Source organism: Falco punctatus (genome assembly GCF_963210335.1).
Source record: "Falco punctatus genome assembly, chromosome: Z".
Lineage (NCBI taxonomy): Eukaryota > Metazoa > Chordata > Aves > Falconiformes > Falconidae > Falco > Falco punctatus.
The window spans coordinates 4,384,275-4,405,541 of record NC_137586.1 but is presented as its reverse complement, the minus strand read 5'-3'; the positions used below and the strand labels follow the sequence as shown (position 1 = coordinate 4,405,541).

The 21,267-nt window shown below is 44.0% G+C and overlaps 1 protein-coding gene across 1 annotated transcript in view; it reads right to left on the bottom strand.

Moving 5' to 3' along the window:
• LOXHD1 (lipoxygenase homology PLAT domains 1) overlaps nucleotides 1–21,267 on the bottom strand; it is a 160,378-nt gene that overhangs the window by 119,959 nt on the left and 19,152 nt on the right. Inside the window, exons 2-4 of the mRNA XM_080371525.1 lie at nucleotides 11,646–11,760; nucleotides 2,272–2,352; nucleotides 1,218–1,402 (exon numbers count right to left, since the gene is read on the bottom strand). Of these exons, the coding sequence (XP_080227651.1) occupies nucleotides 1,218–1,402; nucleotides 2,272–2,352; nucleotides 11,646–11,760 (381 nt within the window). The remainder of the gene's footprint in view (nucleotides 1–1,217; nucleotides 1,403–2,271; nucleotides 2,353–11,645; nucleotides 11,761–21,267) is intronic.

Sequence of the window (21,267 nt, the reverse complement as noted above, 5' to 3'; positions counted from 1 at the left end):
TGTGCATGCTAACTCACATGCAGTATCCTTTAATACTTGGATCTTCAACATACTGAAACTGTTTTAGGAGGTTGTATCTTAATAGGGCAAAATGATTTAATAATTCAGGGGCAAACAGTGTCATGGTGTGTTGTTTCACTGTTAACTTCAAACAGAATCTCAATGAAAATAACAATACTTTGCCCTTCTAGAGCATTTATCAATGCTCAAAGTACTGTATTAAGGCTGGCAATAAATGGGTTTTAACAAAAAAACACTCCCAAGTTGTCACCTCAATATTAATGAAAGAAACCTACTACTTATTCCCCAAAAGATGTGATACTAGCAAAAACACAGGTTTCCACTTTTTTGCACCAAACTACAGCTCTCCTTCCCCACAGAGCTGTGGCTAGCAGCCGGCGTACTTCACTTTCAACACCCCAAATTAAGCTCCCAGAACCCCAGAACAGAGCAGCGCATTGCTGAGGTCATCAGGAAAACGCAACTCTCTTTCCTCATTAGCACTTGCAGATAAACTGCCGACATACCACCTGAGGCTGCTTTGCTGGCTCCACTTTCACATCTCGATCGTCTTCCCACTCACGTTACGTGCACTATACATCACCGCAGGCCTACAAGCTGATATCAATTTGGGAGTACATGTCTGGTTTGCAAGCTGTCCTGGCTTCGTTTCAACATCATTAGCTTAAAACCACTCTGAAAAATAGGCACCAGTTCAATATAGATACATTACGCGTACAGTAAACCAGCATAGGATTACAGTAGGAGGGTTGGCTGGTGTATGGAAGTTTCCTGCAGGTCATCACCAGAGCCTGGAAATGCTTAACTTTATACACAGGATGGCAACCACACCACGTCTTCCGATAGCACTAAATAATGCCAGCTACATCTTCTGGGGAGGGGTGGCTCTCATCCACATATAGCCATTTAATCTCATTTAATGTAGTCATCATGGACCCTTCAGTATTCAACCAACAAGCAAAACTTCTCCAGACAGTGATTTATCCCACCCTAAGATGTCAGGTCTAACCTTGGCAGAACGAATTACCCTCTGGAGGCATCTTGCATCTTCCTATTTCTCTCTCCACTGACTATAAAGAAAACTCAAATTAGCTTAGACTGCACGATTACTTTTTATACGGCTGAAGTCATCCGAAAGCAGCCCGGTCCTTTCTGGCAAGGTACCAGACAGCCAAGCTTTTTGGGAAAACCCTTACTTTTGGGCACATCCATGGGATCCAGGCTGCCGATGAGGTCTCTGACGTACAGTCCGTCCCCATCCTCCTTGCTCAGCCAGTTGTTGCAGGGGAAGTAAAACCGGAGGTGAGGTCTGTTCATGTCAGTCACGATCACACGGTCGAGGAACCAGCCTGCGTTCAGTCCAGTGTTGTCGTGCTCAATCCTAGAGGAAGAACAACCCTGGATTTGATGTTTTGATAAAGACCAGCTGCTTACAGTGTTGTAATTTTATGGAATATTTTATATTAGGCAAGGCTAGGGCAACTATACACAACATGCCTGTTATACCTGTCTATCCAAAGTGTTTCATAGTTTTACAGGGTATTGTGAAAATACCAACCTTAACTATATATATATATATATATATATATACACACACACACATACATATATATCTGTGGACAGATACCACAGGCGCATATGTGGGGTCTTACAGCCAGGGGGTGCACAGAAACACACACACACACACACACACACACACACCTGCACACTCATTCAACATAGGCATTCGTTCACCTTGCACTGCAGACCTAAAACATAACTGGCTCTCCTCCCACCCTGCATCCCTCCTGCTCTTTTCTCTTCTTACTTTGTTTTATCTACCTCTTCCCATTTTCCCAGCTTTCTTTGTACTACTTACTAAATTTTGATTTTATATAGGTCAGTCAGATGGTGGTTAAACATAATTATTATCGTTTACATTATGTTAATTTAGCAGAAGAGGATAGCAAACCCCATTTACTTCTATCGGGACATAAAAACAGTCCTAAATATCTTCCTCCGTGATTGCATGTGACAGAAATACAATTCTTGGTGGGGAGCATGGGTAGTTATAAGCAATACTGTAGGTGATTTCATGCTTCAGTTCAAATCATAGGCAGTAAACAAGCTTTAACCACCCCTTAACTTCACCTTGATAGGAGCATATTAATGAATAATGAATAAAACATGGCAACACTAAAACTTCTGCAGCCTGTCACTCAATTAGCACCTCGTGGAGCAGGTACGGTGGTAGTAAAGTTGTGCAGGTACCTTATTTTCCTTATTTGTCCGACGTTATTGGTTTTTACTCTGAACACATCTGTTTCACTCCTCTCAAAGGCCGTGCAGCTCCTGTAAGGCACACGCATCACAAGCTATGGTCAAAAAACAGCAACCTTGTCAACAAGCACGCGTGGTGGCCTGACACAGTGCTAGCGTTTAAGGATGCAGGAGTGTCATTCCCAGCACTGGAAAGACCTACTTGTCAATGCCCTCTTTCCTGTAACAAGTTTTGGATGCTCTAAGTACTGACATTTAACAGACTTTTTCCCTTCTCAAGCTCTAAGAGTCCTTCCAGAAGCCAAGGCAGAAGCTTTTGGGGGAAATGCAATGCTGGCCCAAGCAGATGCAAACCTTGGATCACATTCCATATCGCCTCCAAGAATTAAACATGACAAAGGTTTTTCAAAATAAACTGCCCGTAGAGGTAAGAGCTGGGGGAGCCTGTAAGATTTTCCCATCTGCAAGTGGCTTTCAGAGGTATCTGAAAATAATCTTGGGTGAAAATATTTCAAGGCAGCACCAATGAAGCCAAAGTTACATGAAGAACTCCAGCTCCTTGGGAACACCTCATCTGTGGTTCCTCAGCTCTGCTAGCCCACACATCTGTTGCCAAAACATAGAGGTAACAACAAAAACCACAGGGACATTTCCAGCTTCTCCCCTCCAGGGTGGCTGGAAAAATGCTCATTCGGAGTGGTCAAGTCAGAACTTCATTTCACCCTTACCAACCAGCCCTAGCTGGCCAACCAATGTGGAAGATCCTGGTGAACCTAGACCCCTGGGCATCCACCTCAGTTGCTTTACAGGGCCTAAACACGCTTTTCATCTCTGTTGCCCACTCCCAGAGGTGTCCTCATCTGCCATCCTAGCCCCCCCAGCACCGAGCAGATCCCCCTCTTGGTGATGGAGCAAAGGGGCTCCATAGCCCAGCGAGTTCCCTGAGGAGCTGCAGATCTGCCCAGAGCTCAGCCAGAGACAAAAGCACCCAACCCCATCAAAGGTTTCTTTTCACGCCCATTCTTTTTTCCAACATTTTTTTTTTAATGATCACTGAAGCTGCCTTTGAAGATTTCTCCTACAATTTGTATCTCATTCAAAGAACGACAACTGTAGGACAGGGACTAGTTTGATTTTTTTTGTATGTGTGTGGTTCCTATTTCACAGGTGCAAGTGGAAGGCAATACAAAGTATACTGGCCCAGGTCAGGGAATGGAGAATTTAATTCCCAGTCTTGCCTTCCAGCCTGGGTGTGATCTTTGGCAATCATTCCCCTCCTTTTTGAGCTTGTATTTTGCTCAAACAAAACCACTACGAATAACATCAAGGCAAAACCCATCCTTGCTCTGAAGACACAGCCTCTCCCACCTGCCCTCCCTGATGGGCCCCCATTTCACCTGGGCCACTAAGCATCGCTACAGATGATTAAACACTGCAAAATCCAGAAGTCATGTTAAAATGAACAAGAAACCCCAGCATTTAAACAGCATAAAACCACGGCAACAAGCAGCTAGTACTCAGAAAATGAATATTAATAATCCGAGCAAGGGGGGTCGGTTTTGCTCAGTGCTCTTCTCCACATCATTGAAGGATCTGCATGCACCTTTGTTTAAAGGTTATTTGGTGTGTTCTGCAAACCCACGCACAGCCCTCCTCCTCCCCCGTTCCATTTCAGATACCGCGCCAGGAGCATCGCCGCTACGTGAAAAGGCTAGAACAGTTAACCTTGCCATGAAGACAAGAGACAATTAAAACCAGCCCAGCCTCCCCCAACCTGGCTGTCGGAGGGAAAACAGGCAGCAAGTGCAAGGCAATTAGTTTGTCAGGCTTGAGCGAGCATCATAATGACAGCAGCTTCTCCCTGCATCAGCTCCGGAGATCGATGCAGCACTGCAGACTGCTTCAGAGGTGGCACAAATGTATTAAGTGGGACTAATTAGACCAAAGTTTTCAACACACTGGTCCCAGTGGCTGCTGTTTTACAGCAGTCCCGCCGCTGGGCTGGGCTGGTTTAGTTGCTGGGATGGTGGGAGAGCGGTGGGGAGGAAACCTGCTGGAGGAGCACCAACAAAAGTGTCCACGGAGCAGATGCTTCGTGCATCTTGAAAGAGCTCGAGGAAGCACTGAGAAATGTGATGCAGCCCAGGAGTCAAACTCCTGGGAAGTCTTGCTGTCGGAAGGTAGGAAGAATTTGACATGTCTCTTCCCTTGAGATGGATATGCAGCATCAACAGCACAGAAAAGGGGACTGTTTTAAGGAAAAATCCAACTGCTCCTTCTAGCGTTGCTCTAGCACTGTCGATTTAGTGGGAAGAGAGTGAGTGAGGGAATATCCCACAGTGAATGGCTGCACTGAAGTTTAGCCATAAAAAGAAAGAGAGAGGAGAAATTACAGCCGGGCTGTGTCAGTCTGCTCCAGGCTGGGCTAAGAATTCATCGTCTGATTACCATAAGGAACTCATTGCACCAAACAATGCAGCACGCTGGCTTGCACAGCTCTGGTGACAAATAAAGACGGGAAAAATCCGACTTGGAAATTGCAGCACTGAATTTTTGATGTTCAGGCTTGACTGGGTTCAGACCCAGGGACTGGACATGGCTCAGTCTAAAGCAGAATTTCATTTGGAGCCCTATCGTCCATCTGGGATACCAGGCTAGGGCCAATATGTTCCAGCTGGGTTTTTTATTTCACATATTTAATTAGCTTTAGCAACTCTATTTTTTTCCATAGCCTGTTGCAATGTTTTACCCGATTGCTTTGTAAGAAATCCACAGGACTTCACCAAAGACTAGTATATGAAATTCTCAAGTATTTGTTGTATCTGAAGCTGTTTTCACATTCTTTTGGTTGAATGATTGCCCGCAGGTTGCACTGCTGGCAGTACTGCAAACATATAATGATTTAGAGCGCTATGTCCGCTGGTTGGGTAAGTCAAGTTCTTAAAAAGCCCTACAAGAATTAGTGCAAATTCCAGCACAGTATTTATAAATCCTGCATGCATCTCTCCTGTAGGCCATTGGCACAGACAAGGGAGCCGGTGCCATGAGGGTTTTGTTACTACTTGGTATGTTGAGAAGAAACTCTCAGTGAGGCAGTTCTAAATGCAAAAGTACATAAAATAAACATTTGTACTAGTAAATCACCTTTAAAAAAAAAAATAAAGGGGAATAAAGAAGACATAATCCCCTCACGTCAATGAAAGCCACATTTGAAACTGAAATTTCCAATATTTGTAGAGAAGTCTTCACTTCTGATCAGCAAAGAGCACCCTTTTCAAAGCTGTGTTCTTAGAAACAGAGGGAAAACCTGGGTACTGATCACAGCAGAGGCACCTTTAGCAGTGATGGAGTAACCCGAACCAATTTAGCTTTGAATCGCTGCATTAGTGATCATTTAAATTGCCTTTCTACTAGGTGCTTTATCTGACAACGCTTTGTACACACAAGACCGCCTGCAAAAGCCCCGTGGATGATGGGCTGCGCAGAAGCACAAAGTGTTGCTGTGGATGTCAGTTGGAACAAAATTTTAAAGATGCTCCATTAAATCATCAGAAAGAGTCAGTTCTTGTTGGCACCTCCCCACAACCCTGCCTGCTTCTGCCTCTGACATTCAACAGCAGTGGGGGGAGCTGGGTATTGGGGGTGATTTCAGAAGGTCACACAGCAAAACCCATCCTACAGGCTGTCACTCTAGGGAAAAATAAATGCCATTCGGTTCACCTGCTCTCTCACAGGAGGTGAGTTTCTCGTGGGCTAGGGACAGGCAGCGTAGTTTTACTGTATATAGGTGGCTGGGATGAGCACGGGTCTATCCATGTTGTTTTCCTGAAAGTACAGGCAGCTTTGCTCATCCTTGCATTATCCAATACACCGTATAGGCTGGGGGAATCAGGAAACTGGTTAAGACAGCAGCTTGCCACAAGATGCAAAAGGATATTGGAAAAATGCTTACGCTGTCTCATTCTGCTCTTCCGCCCTACACATCCACTATCGATCGCCCCTGGAGAGAGGACACTGTCCTGGATGGACTTACGGACAGCCTAACTGCAAAAAAAAACCCCATATGTTCAAACCATATTTACTCTTGACACAGAGCTCCAATAGCAGCATCATTAACCTCCTTCTTGGAGCAACAAATAATCCAGGGAGTTTGGTCTACAAATATTTTGCCAAGACTGTTGTCACAAAGCTGACAACATCAGTCAGCGGGCAGCTGGAAATACTGCATAAAGCAAAAATACTCCAGATGGAAAAGAAACAAGCTGAAAAGCGCAGAGACTGCAAACATCACTGTACCAAGGACATTGTTTTCTTTTTCTACCAATAACCTGACCAGCAGAAGAAATTCTGCTTAAATAAGCAGTGAATCAGTGAAAAATATAGTCCAACTTGAAAGGATTTAATTGAATGAGATAAATTGCTTAGGGGTGTAGCAGCGTGATGACATCCAGGAGCCAAATACCAGCCCAAAACCGTGAAAGCCTGTGTCTGAACTTACCCTGAAACTTTACAAAGTGATGTAGGGCACAAAGAACAGCCCCTGCCTTATCCATAAGCATTCCCGGTACAGATTTCGATAGCCTTAATGACACACATTGGATATGTGCTTCTTCACTTTGTACTGCATGGAGCAGCAGTACCTTAATATCAGTTTTCATCTTTGGTGGTGTGATTTGCATAAAGAAAATAAACCAGTGGTACTTAATTTAGATAACCTTAGCTATGCTTGATGACTTCGTTATCTGCAACTTGGCGGTTGTTTTCTGGAGAAACTGTATACAAAGCAGACAGGGCCATCGATAACATTGCTAAGGTTGCTCAGCATTTGCATCCACTTTGCCAAATTTGGAGGCTAATTTTACTTTGCTGAAAATGTCTATCTCATTCCCGTGGAGAAATATTTTTGCAAATTTTAAGGAGAATGAGCTCAGACATTTTGAAGACTGAGATTAATGAGCTGGGGGAAGGGGCAGGATTTTGAGCAAGGCAGAAAGGTTGAATTTGTTCCAGGAAAGCACCACACACTCATCCCATGGGGAAAACTGCCCAGGCTTTACAGTCTGAAAAAATGCTGCTGGCACTTATCAGCAGGGGCCTGGTCTAGCTGCTAAATTCCCTTAAAAGTCTGCCTGTTTTGAGTAAATGCCTGTTTCTCACTCTAAGGCTTGACCTTCCCTCTGGTTGGTACCACCAGCTACTACACGCATAGCTGCAGATGGAGTATAATTTACACATACACCAATTCTACCAGCTCTTACCTTCGGGTTGTTCAACACTGCTGCCTAACACCCCCCCAGTGGCTTTTATTCCCGAAATGCCAGGCACAGGCTAGCCAATACGCCTAAGCAAAAGAGAGGAGAAATTTCCCACTTTGTTTCTTTTTCAGAAGTGCATATAGACCCCAAAGTGTGCTGTCACTTGACGTTGCCCCAGATCATTAAGTCTTCAGAGCGTGGTGTAAGTGCTGCAGATTTGTACGGGCATAAATCAGAGTACAGTTACATACATAAACAGCTTTAAAATGGGAAGCATCCTGAGTCATTAAAGGAAAAGCATTGCAACTCATCGCTGAAGAAGTGCTTCAGCAGTGATGTGAGAAGCCTTCTTCTGCTGTATTTGAGGTTTGTTGGCTTCCTAGCCTGATCAGCCCCTTCTACACCAGCTTCCTAACACTTCTTAGTAACTATTCACAGTAAATAAACTTGCATTCCTGTATTTATTTGTTCCAGAGCTGTTAAACAACAAAATCACATCTTCTACAACTTGGTATGGCTTAGCTGTAGTACAGCTACAAACATTAACATCCTCTAAAGACCATCATGTACCTGGTCTGCAATTCATATGTATCTGCTGGCATTAGGAGCAGGAAAAGTTCTGTATAGCAACGCAAAACCAAGTAGAACAGACTGCGAATTAAAGGTATTCAGCATAGGAAATAAAAAAATATTATTTTTTTTTTTCACTGCACAGCCCTCAAACCGGCTAAGAAGCCAGCTGTCACTTACAAATTATTTCACCTTTCTTTTAAATTGCCATAGGTGCTAAATCTTTTCTATCTCTTTTTTATTAAAAAAAAAAAAAAAACTAAAAAAAAAAAAAAAAGGAAAAATCTCCCCATGAATATTTATTACAGTTGTCACAAGCTAGACAAAGTAAGCCTGACACTGAAAAGTGGATTCATTTACACTAACAAACAAATAAATTTGCTACTAAATACTGTGAATGAGCTGGCAGCGGCATTCCCGGCTGAGTTTTGTATTTGCGCACGGTGGGAAGCACGTGAGCTTGGATAAATACAATGCTGTGGAGGATCAGCACTGTTTGGTTGGCGCTGAACCGTGGAGAAGCAGCTCATGCCTGTAGGAAAGGTCTCAGCAACTGCCAAAAGGCCACCAAGCAATGCCTTGGTGTCCAACCCATGTGCCTGCGATGGAGCCCGCACAAAGAAACTCCTTTGTGGTAGTGCTTTTCGCTTCTGGCTGAGCTGTAGCCGGTGCAGGATGGCAGGTGGGGATCTGGAGGGTTGCGTGAGCTGGGTTTGGAAGCAGGATTTTGCCAAGAGGGGCAGCATTCTGCCATCACCCACCCACCCACCCCTCCAGCCCTGGGGGGAGGCGGTACTGTGCCTCCTGGACTGGCAGACAGCGACTGCGAAGGATCCACTCCCTCTCAGATCCAAACACTACTCGGCTAAACCTCCTCGCCTAAATAGATGCCTCTTTTGGGACACAATTTGGGTGCTGCCACTTCCAGAACTGACGCCTCTCCTGACAAGCCACGGTGAAGGTTTGTGTCTGGTTTTCACAGTTACCTTATTGTTGGCCAGTGTTAAAAACACATGATATTTCATCAGCTTGCCACGTCTTCCCTTTACCGCGCACGACCAAAAGATCTGAAATGTCATGTATTTCACTACCAGCACACAATCACAAAAGAAATAAGAAAAAAAACCTATTCTAACCGAAGCTGAAATGGTAGTACCATCTTTAGGCAATGCATGATATTTTAGCTTTCTATCATACACAGGGAAATGTAAACACCTATAAAATGTCATGCATTTGCAGTCATAAGTGAACTCATGTAAACATCTAGTTGAAAGATGCATGAGATTCCATCCTTTTGCCATATTCATACAGCTGCATAATAAATTTTGGGACAAACTGGCTATTTCTTGGGTTGCTTCCTATTTCGGAGACAAGACTACCGATTAAGCAGATCCGCAGGCACTCCTACACTGGGACTAGCTTTTTTCTCGCTGTTCCTCGATGAAGCACTGTAACGTGCCAGACTTCACTTAGAGAAGCAGAAATTTTGCTGATGTTTGGGAAACCCCCTGTGGAAAGCTGTAGTTGCAGTTCTAGCGGTCACCTCCTACGGGACCCGTTTTAAAAGCCCTGAGCTGCAGAAGGTTGGCTTCCCATGCCTTTCATCCTCACTTACCAACACCTCCGCCATCTGCTCTCTGCAGCAACAGGGACCAAGCCCAAAATGCTAACCCAGGTCTGAACAAGCTCAGGTTGCTGCTGCTGCAACCTAAAATAATCCCTGCATGTCCCTTCATTCTTTCTTTCATGGAAAATGTGGTGAGTCCAGGAGGAAAGAGCAGGCATTAACCAGAGTGCCAGCAAAGATGACTTGTACAACCGGTAGCTCTATTATGGGGATCTCTTGACTTCTTCTCTAAAGGGCATACAGTTTGGGTTTAGTTTGTTGTTGGGTTTTGGGTCTGGTTTTTTTTGAAGATAATATCTGGATTCTTTCCATAGCCACGTTCAGCAGAGCGCTTTCACAGTGAAATGGCTCCTCACATAAATGCTGACCACAAGAAAACTCCCTGGAAAACGGGTTCTGCTTTGATGGTTTGGCCAAATACTAGGAGACAGGTTTGGGTGTTGGAAGCCCTTCTCCCAAAGAGCTGCTGCTGCTGCTCCCAGCTCTGCCACTGACCTGTGGTGGGACTATGTCACCTTTCACCTCCCTGCCTCAGTTTCCCTCTCTGATAAATCAAGAGAAATGGTATTTTGCTTTCTAAGTTCACTGGGATATCTGGACGAAAATCACAGAACAGAGACAAAGCATTTTGTATGGATATATAATATACAATCAGCAGGTTCTCCCTGGTGTTTCTAGGGATGCTGGGATAATAAAACTCCTTTGACTACCTCTGATTTCTGAATTTCAAATATGGCAAACAGGGCTGGAATTTCATGTATTTTCTTTACCATTCCCATATCATTTTCTTTACAGACTCTCATGTTTGAGTTGCTTCACTGGGAAGAGAAGCTCTTTTGAGGGTAAAATATAAAATAGCTGCAGGTACCTCTTGTCGGTGCTGTAGAAATGGAGAAAATGTGAAGTTACCGTGTGACATTAGCACAGGATTAATAATTCTGAAACACATTTTCAAGAAAACCAAAACAACAAGAACACCGAAAAACAGAGACACGCAGCCTCTCTTGGACCCCGTGGGGAAGGGATTTCTGCTTTATCTTAGGGCAGTTGTCTGGCTACAGGGAAATTACTACATGCAGAGCTGGAACTTTGTTAAAAGTCACCTTGCTTTCATGGGAGCTGAGCACCTGCTGGCCCTGATGCTTGCTTTAAAAATAATAATAATAATACTATTGAGAGAGTCAAAAGCCTCGTAGTAGGTTCTTAAATGATAAAATATGGTTTCCACTAAGTTCAATGCAGTGATAAGAATGGAGAGGTTGCATCCAGAAGGTGACATTGGCATCAGCTGGAGGAAAAGAGAACAGTGCCACCACAGCGATGTGCAGCCACAGCGGCGTGTGCACAGGCGTGCAGCAGATAGGATGGAAACCGGCTAAATTAGGAATCCGCTTAAATTCTCCCGTTTCTGCTTGCCTCAGATTTCCTATGGCTGAGTGTGGGTGGTTACCCATCAACAACGTTACTTCAAACCCACTGAGTTACTCTTCAGAAACATTCAAGGACACTTATCTCTGTGCCTGACTTAGCTTGGAGACCTCAGTGGGATTTAGGCAGACAAACATGGCCCATCATGCCCACTCCAGCAAGCGATGAATATTCTCAGCTCCTAAATTAGGAGCTCCTAATTTAAGCTTTAAGAAAAGCAAGTATCCCCACACCTGGCAAGCGCAAGCCTTATGTAATACGGATCTGAGCACACATTCCCACCTACAGAAAGGAATGCAGGTTGGCAAAGGGATCTGGTAAGAAATGCGCGACTGCAAAAATTCAGATTTCCCTGGTGATCCTGAAATACTTTTCTAGACTTATTCCCTGCGCGTCCATCAGCACGATATTACATTTCATCAAAACGCAATAGAAGTTATGGAAAAACAGGCCTCAAAGATACAGATTTCCTTCCAGATACTCACTTGCTTGTGAGATGAATCTTGGGAGTAATCCCAAACTCTCCAAAGAGAGTAACAAAGACGTTTGCATCGGTTCCTGCTCCCCGGACATCTCCTGTCACCGTGATCACCTCGTAAACTGTGGAAGGAGAAAAGAAAAATTAGGACAACAGGAGAAATCCCTCACCCTATACATTATGCATCCAAGTCAGCCCCAAACCGGAGTTGAAACGCAGTCCCCAGAGGCGGTTCTCTGCACCCACCACCGAAACAAGCCCATCTCACAGACAGGGCATAGTCACTGCTAAGGATCAACCCAGCTGGCGAAAGTCATCACATCAACCTAAAGGTGCTGGAGACACTTTACATGGGCAGGGAGGGGTTGAGTTGGGATAGATTTTGCTGAAAACGAAACACTTTTCTGTGAACACATCGCTTCCCCTACCATGATACATGGGCACGTATTACGTATAACAGATGAATTTATGTGGAGTGTTAGAGGAAAGCTGTTCAGCTATTTTTCATTTATGCACATGTCAACACAATGCACGCTTTCCTGTTTGCTCTGATAACATATTTGTATGAAGCTGAGAAATCGCTATAGCCAGAAAGTTTGCATTTCAGTTGTTCTGGAGAATTTACCAGAGACCAAATGGTAAATCATGATGAGAAAAAGGTAGGAAAACACTTAAATAAGAGTCTCAAAGCTCTATAAATTTATCTTCCCAAGTACTAGATTCAGTAGCAACTTTACTAACACACACACACATATATATACACCTATCTTTCTGGGAGACACACAAGTTAAAAATAGCCTTTTACTCAAGTGGAGAAAGACATGACAAGATCCAATGGCCAGAAGGTAGAGATGGATAGGTTCAAATTCTAGTCAGACACAAATTTCTTAAGCAGGATGATGAGTGAAGTTAGAACAGGGCTTAAGGCTTGAAAGCAGGTTACCGTCCTGAAGGACATGCCTTGGTTGTCTCAGTACAAAAGGAATTGGAAGAAATGATAAAACTTTGCCTCTGGCCACACCAAGCACCCTTACGGCCCCTTATGGCTTTGGACCACATGATGTTCATTAGCTAATAATGATGTTTCAGGCTCAGACCTATAAGCTGGAGGAAAAACTAAACTTTCATCATTTCATCTTGCACAGCCTGACTGTTAAGTATGTGATTTCTCAGAACTAACACTGTAAAAATGCCCTTCTTCATGGGGGCAGCAGAACTGATGTATTTTGTTAGCCCCCATCTTTTCCTTCACTACATCACATATATATTCAAAAGAGAAAAAAAATATATTGGCACCGCTCTGAGCATCAAATGTTTTTTCCCCCACTAACATGAAAAGCATCACGGAGAAGAAATTAAATCATCATTTTAACTGAAAAGTAGAGAGGCAGAGTGCTAGAGCAAAACCCAGGCCACTCCTGTAAAACTTGTTAGAAACTACTCCTTGTTTCCAGCGGCTCTATTGCACAGAGACAGAGTAAAAATACCATAATATTTTCCTAACCTCATCTTTCCACGAATGTAAATAGGACAGAAAGGGATCATTACTAATATATACAGTAAGTTATGAGCTGTGCTGGGATAAATTTTAAGAATCCCTTGGCTTGGTGTATTTCATTTACGGGCTGAAAGGAAGAGGAGGTTTCATTGCAAAAAAAAAAAAAAAAAAAAAAAAAAAGATCTGAAATCCACAGCTTGCACATGAGTAATATGTACGAACGAACAGTGTTTGCATTTCACCTTCCTCCTGTTAGCGTCTACACATGCCAACGGGAGATATTTGGCATCGCGCGGCGAGACAGACGACATCCTCACATTAGCCATTAACAGGAGGAAGGCTCGTAATCCGCCCTGCCCCAGTGATTCACCACCCATTGCTTTGAAAACAGCAAGCTTACATCATGAAGTTATAATATTGCTGCACTTCTTTATAGCAACCTTCTAAGTCTGGCCATCTCAAAGCATACTGCAACTTACCTGCACCGTGGAAGTACTTATCACCATCAGAGCACCCTATAGGCATTGCCAAAGCGGCAGTTACAGCTGAGCATCCTTCTGCAACTCTTATCATGGGGAAAAGGGCTTTAATGCACTGTCCCCCCTCTCCCCACAGAGGCTCAGATTTGGCCCCATCCCTGTTTTCAGGGGGTGAGGTCAAGTTGTGCCCAGCTTTGTGCCAGCGGGCACATGGCTGAAGGCATTTTTCCTGTGAAAAGGGAAGGGAAGTCAGCACACCACTCCGTAAGTTCCCAGAGACCTTTCAGAAGTTCAGGTAGGTTTTCTAGTGAGGTTTTTTTATTATTGCTGGAGAAATGGTAGGAGTTAGATGTGGCAGGCAGCCTGTCACATTATGTCTGCCCACGTTACAGCAAGTGAAATCCATTCCTGAGCCACTCTGCTGCACCTCTGTGGGCATTGATGTCACCTCGTCTATACATCTAACCTTCATGTCCTCACAGAAGATGTAGGCCAGAACAATCTACTTCCACTTTTCAACTCCTAACAAATGAGATGATGGAATATGAGGAAATTGTCTAATACAACACCCTCAACAAGCCGCAGTATTGCCCCCTTAAAAATCAAACCCCTTCTCCAATTCCCACAATGGGACTCTCATGGTTGCAAGAAAACGCAAGCCGTGAGTACATATAGATGTGGACTTTAGGTTCACAACCCCAAATTCAGCCTCCACATGCCACAGCAGGCAGCACATGGAGGAGGAGTTTCTACTGGGACAGATGTGCCGAGCACTGCCCAGGTAGCATGCATCATTACTGAGCATACACTCTGGTTAGCACCATTTTAATTAACTCTGCACAGAGGGACAAAAGGAGGGTCTAGGTTGGTGACAGCAGCATGTCACCACATTTGATGAGTGCCACAGTACACCCCTGGAAGGGGAGAGTCCTGCCACCCCTTCTCCAGCACTACAGCTGTGCAAGTAAATGATGCCACATCTTTCCAGTGATGTCACGGACACAGGGCTCATGACTTCCTTTGCAGGAAGAAAAACAAAGTTAAATACTAATAGTGACACTAGCTCTTTCTGGAAAAGGCACCTGGAGAAAAACACAGCTTATTTAGCCTCTTCCTTCGGAGACATGAAAGTTCAGCGGTCTGGATCCAGGATTGTTTCCTTTCTTTGCATTTATTTTTGATCAACAACTGACAGCTGATGGGTGTCATTGTTGCTGGGAGATTCTCTGCAGCTTGAGGACCCCAAGCATTTTGTACCCCAAGCCCCTTGTCTGGGGTGTGATTTAAGCATTTATGATTTAAGACACAAGAACTGTAGGACAGTGACATTTCTTAACTACTCCAGGGTTTGCTCCTGAATAATTGGATATGCTGTCTTGTAGAGAACAGGTCCACCCTTAGCAAATGCTAAGCACAAACTTCTTGTACTTTGTGATTTGGGACAATAAAGATGAATTAACTGAAAAGCTTGAAATTGGATTTCTGTGGAGGTCACATTTCTAACTAACAGTGGAACCTGGGTTCAGATCCCAGATCAATTTGCAAGTAGAAAAAGATCAATTTTGTTATTTCAGTGCTTCAGCTGTGAAGGGGAAAATTAAGAAAATACAGAAGTTAAATATCTCAAGTACCAATATGTTCCATCATGCAAGCTAGGTCTTCCCTTCCCACCAAATTCCTTCCTTTCCTTTTGGTTGGACTCATAGTATTTCCAAATTTCTTCTCATTTTGAGTCTCTGGTTTTCAAACCCCTCTCTCCATCACTCAAGAGATCTGAATTGCCTACTGAGGATCCGCCTCCATCACCGCTGTTAATATTCTCAGATCATGGGTGTTAATGTTTACCAAAGATTTGCCTCTGTGGTGTGAAGATGCCAGCCCTTAAAACCCCTCCACTGATGGAAAATATTTACCCAAATTCTCCAGAATTTCCCAAATCATTTTAAGAGGTGCTCTGTGTAAATAAGGTTGGGCATCTTTTTATTCACTTTTCTTATCCTCCACCTGCATCACTTTCACATGGAATAGATGTCTATTACCGGGAAAAGTTAAAAGAAAAATAATCCATCAATTTTATTTCACCAAATGGAAGGGTAAAAAACACTACCAACCAACCCACAACAAAACTGCAATATTTTTTTTGCAAAGTAATGAAACACAAAGGTTGCTGTTTTCCCATCCCTTGACATTCATGCACGTAGTCAGTTTAAGATTTCTTTTGGGGCTGTTGCTTCGTCTGACAGCTAAAGATAAATTATAGCCAAGTTTTTCAGGATAGTATGAGGTTTTGGTATATCACTTCAGGTTTGGCCGTATCATACTATTGAGTCTCCTCCTCAACAGAAGCAGTCACCGAATGCAAATATTGAGAGCATCCACAGGGATTTTATGGTTACCCTTGGCGTTTCCAAGTGCATTTACAAAGCGTCCCTCCCTCCCTTAATAATTTATGGGATGTCAGTATGCAGTGGCTCTGCTTTTAGCTGTCTGACATCTTTGAGAGTTATAGTGGGGAACCTTTAAGCTCCTCGAAGAGATGTGCTCTCAAAGTGGAAGGGGCGGGGGGGGGGGGAAGGGGCTCATTCAACCCCACTGACATCTCCACAGCCAGCTGAGAGACCAGTCCTAAGCCGACACTGCAATGTCTTACCAGCTGCATACCTCAAGAGTTTCTGATCTTCTTGTTTCAGTCAGCACAATTTGAAACATGAACTTTCTTCAGAGTTTTGCAACAACTTTTGGCTTCCATCATATGAAAAACAACTCATTTCTATGTATTCCTCTGGCCTTATACATTGAGATGTGCTTTAGCAGAGGTCTCTTACCTTCCTCATGGATGGCTAGCTTTGCACCCACCATATTCCTAGTTCTTTCTTGATCAAACATAACCAACAATGACATTCCCCTGTCCCTGTGTCACATACTGGCATCAGTCATCCACCTCCCTTCAAACTTCACCCAAGCTGGTGTTTGGTCAGGTCATTAAGTCTGTAAGATGTTCCTGCCCACCCGTGCTACTCCTCAATGCTTCTCTTGCCAGGGTTGGCTGAGTTCATCACGCACCATGGGTAGAAGAGCCCCAAAGAAAGGTTACAAAAGCAAAAGGGAGAGTACTGGATCCCAGTTTGAACACCATCCTGCTACATGGGCCACTGCTCACAGGAAGACACCTACATTTAGGTGCTTTTAGCTGGCAAACCATCTCACACCCGAGGTCAAGGTAAGTCTATTCCAAGTGCCCAGAACATGGCCAAGTTACGGGGATCTACAGTGTTAGTATGGGAACGCGTGACTTCCAGGCTGGTTTCCAAACCTTGCTTTTTTCCCCACTGGGCTAGGCAGGCAATGCAAAGCTTGTAATACAGCCACTGATACAGACTCTTCTGTTCCAAATATTATCTCGATCAAGTGGAATTTGATTCACTTATGTCATCTGGTAGATATTGAATCCCCAGCTGACTCCACTGTTCAGCTATCCGGCACAAAGACTTTGGAAACCGGTGGAAGTTTCAGCAAGCTAAACAGAACTGATTTTGCTACAGACTGCAAACATATTATCGCTTTTCAGGGGCATGTACAAGGTCAGTAAAGGAAACAATAGATGCCAGATTCTTTGCTGAAAATAAGCGTTCAAAAATGGACATTTCAAGCACAAGGTAGAGATAGCATAAAATCAGGATCAAGCTACGTTGCAACATCACGGGAAGAACTTACAGCCATCTCCCTGTCTTGCAGAAAGAGCTGATAGTACAAACCCGTCCATTTGATGTCCGGGGTAGAGAAATACTCACTTCAAAATGGTTGCTGAGATTATTGTAAAGCTGTAAAGACTGAGAAGCAGAGACAGAGATCCTCTAGCTAACAGCATGCAAAATTCCCTTAGCTCCACAAGGAAGGAATATCTTCAGGGCAGAAGAGTGCTTTGGCTGACAAGTTCAGGTTTTTCTGACTCCAACAACATGGGACTGCTTAGTGCTAATTACGGCATTGACTGCAGATCCCTGCAGGTCACGTTCTCATACGGCGAATACGGGGAACTGGGATGGAGCTCATGACGATGTCTAACTGTTGTCTAGCAAGAGTGGCCCTTGGTAGAAAAAAATTAAGGGTTATACCACAAGAATGGTTAAAGAGGTGGGATAAGACAGCAAAGCTAGTGAGGACTCATCAAAGAGTTTGAGTAAGGAAGAAGGAAAGCAGAAATAAGAGCTGAGCCGTGCTGTGAGCATGGGCAGGGAAACAGAGGGGATGAAAGCTCCAGGGTGGCTGCAGACGTGGAACATCCGAGCATGAACAGAAGCACCCACATCCTGAAGGCAGCCTGCCACCCTCCAGCATCTCCACCTTTTACCCCACTCTAAGCTGATCTACCACATACCACCATACACCACACCAATGGCAAACCTCACCTTCCTCATCCCTGCCTGCTTTCTCAAAATCTGCAAACCCATGCCCCCCGGCCGCACGCACAAGGTGAGCAAGAACTAAACCCTCTTCCACCAAAGCAGTGCAAACAGCCAGCAAGATGCCGTCCTCGCCTCCCAAACCAATACACATGCTCTGAAGCCATGGCTGTCAGAGCCACCTTCAGATGCATCTGTTTAGTGGGATGCAAGTAGCTCATCAGCGGTAACGGTTGTTTGCACTTCACCATATTTCCAGTTGGGAATTCACTGATTATTCTCAACATTCACTTAATGTTGATTCATGCAAAGCACAGATCACTCTGGCTCCTACTGAAGCACTTCAGCATATGTTTGTCTTGGAGCACCTGAAGAGTACCTTGACATTTATGCAAAATACTTGGAAGGTTTTAAGGGTCTGTGCTGACTGTTACAGGTTATATTTGCCAAAACGATGCTCTGTGCACACGCACACAAAGGTTAAATATTTATTATAGTCACAGTTTTATCGGGACCATCCTTTACCTACTGGGAAGATGGGCCTTTGAAATCACCATTTGTTTGTTTTTATCAAGCCACGATTTGGGCAATAATCTCCTGTCATGCACAAAATGAGTCAAATTCTTCTCTCATTCATTCTGGGGCAAATCCTGACTAACTCCGTTGACTTGAGCACAATGACTTTGGATTCGTATTGGCAAAACTGTGAACAGATTTGGGCTTCACACACTATGAGAGATTGCTTGCTCTTTATATGCTTTAGCAAAAGCAGCTTTCGAGTCCAGCATGGATGCCGAATTAATTATTCAAAGCAAAAGAGAAGGATTTTTCCATGAATATTTGGACCGGTTGCACACTGTTATCCATTTTGCTAGTCATAGATTATACAAAGAATTGCAGAAATAATAGACTCTTGCATTTTGAGACACTTCACAGACATGAATTAGAGAAGTTTCCTGCAAGTCCACCACTGTTACACACAAACAGCATTTTATCTTGAGCTCTGAAACATCATTTGTCTCTTAAAATATAAATCTAAAGCATACTGTCCCGCCTGTTCCCACAGGCAAAGTAGTTGCAGTATGGAGTTTGTTTTACTTCATCAGCTATTGCAAAATCAACATTTCATTGCCATGCACTGTAGGAAGCCAAACTCTATTCATCTGGTGCTCCAGATATCACTTAAAAGAGCTTTAGCCTTAGCACCACCAGAAAAAAAAAAAAAGAAAAAAAAATCTTAGTTCTTTGCTGGAACAGCAAAGTAGAATTAGCTTAGCAATCCACATCTTTGTTATTCGAGTTTAAATTGCAGCTGGAGGAAAACGCTGTGCCTCAGGGGAGAGAAACATTTGCAATAAAAACCTGTTCCATTTCTTTCATTATCTTTCGGAAACAAGGAGGGCCTGCCAGAACACGGGTGTCTGAATCACAACTGTGGGCAAGAACACTAGACATCGCTGTCCAACGTGAAGGGTATAACACAGCCTGGGTAAAATAGGATATTGATTTTACCTGCGGCACTGAGCAAAGTCGGTGGCAGAGCAATGTGTCTGCAGAAGGCAACTGGAAGTAATTCCCTGCTAGCATGTCACCGGATTCAAACAACAGCCCCACTTTCTTCTAGTTTTCCGGGCAGCAGGATAACCAAGACCAAGGAGAGATGCTGCCCTTGCTGCCAGCCCTGACCCCGGTACCCAAGCAGAAAGAAGAGCAACTTCACCAAAAATCACTTTTTTTGCTGACCTCCTAGCATCCTTGGAATGGAGGCACTGCGCATGTTGGATGCTGGACGTTCTCTGACATGAACAAGGGAAGACATTCCTCACAGTTTGTTTCTGGGGAACGGCGGAGTTGTTTTTGCAGGGGAAAACACTCCAAAAACAACGTCTCAAAACCTCTTGGCCTGAGGCAATGAATCCAGCAGAACTGTGTTCAGGAGTCAACAGCTGGCCGAGCCACAGGCAGGCAAGGACCACGAGCAGGGACGGTCACCCCACGGCAGGCACAGCCCCCGCACGCCGGGGGGTGACACTGCTCCCCAGCAGCTCTCGGCTGAGGAACCGTTTGTTCCCCAGAGCTGATTCCCAGCTGCGTTTCAGGTTGACACTTGGCCAGGGCAGGGACTGATGCCTGGCAGAAGCTTGTTATAAATATAAATAGCATATTACCTGTATTTACACACTTGGTTAGGTGTCATTATGAATTAATCATAACACCCCAAGTTAATCATTCATGATGGACAGTTACTGCTATCCAAATTGCACCTTAAAAAAGATTTAAAAAAAAATTTGATATAACTTATGACCTTCCCACCTCCTCCTTCATTACAAATATCTCCTGATTAACACTTACAGCTCACAGAGCAAGGCTGATAAATATATTACACTAGAGATGTCTATAAATTGGAGGACACCAAACTGATGCGGAAAAATATAGCAGATCTGAACATCGGGGGGGTGAAGTGCTGAAAACACCAAGAGCTTCCAACAGCCCGATCCAATTACAGCAACAACAAACTACTATATTTTGATATGTGTCCAGTGAGTCTTGTAGCGCATGTAAATCCAACAAAAGCCACAGTTATTATTTTCAGTCTGGTTTTAAGTGTTGCCACTCAGGTGTTCATAACATTGTGTAGCACAGCAATGTCCAGCAAGGAAGAAAAACCCCTCTGACCATGCACAGGAAATATCTGTACCCACAAGGCACTGACGGTAAACACTTAGAGCAGCGATAGTCAGCCGAGAGAAGGTTTTAACCAGAATAAAAGTATGTTGTGAATCTGGAAGTTACAACCTGGTTGCATCCTTAACAGCTGACACAGAAACCCTCAATAAATCACAGCATCCCAGCAGCCACCAGAGGCTCTTGACTGACACCAGCCCACCACAAGCCTCCGCTTTCCTGGGGATCAGGTGGAGCAACCACTTCAACTGAGGCTGTGGGGATTGACCTAAACTGGAATAAAAAAAAAAACAAACAACTGTTTTGCCCTCTTTGTGCTTAGTCCCTTATAGCTCAGTATGATTTTCTGTCCAGCCTGTCTGTCCAGATAGAGGCAGTTCTGCTGTTTCGATGCCACAGTATTCAGATATCAGTCCAAATACACAGAGACAGGATAATAAACAGCTTCAGGGAGAGCCTGGAAGACGCGTATTTAACTAAGTGTAAATGGGAACAAAATTCATGATCCTTAAAATATCAATGCAGTCTTGAAACTGGGAATTTGATGCACCGGTGGAGGAAACT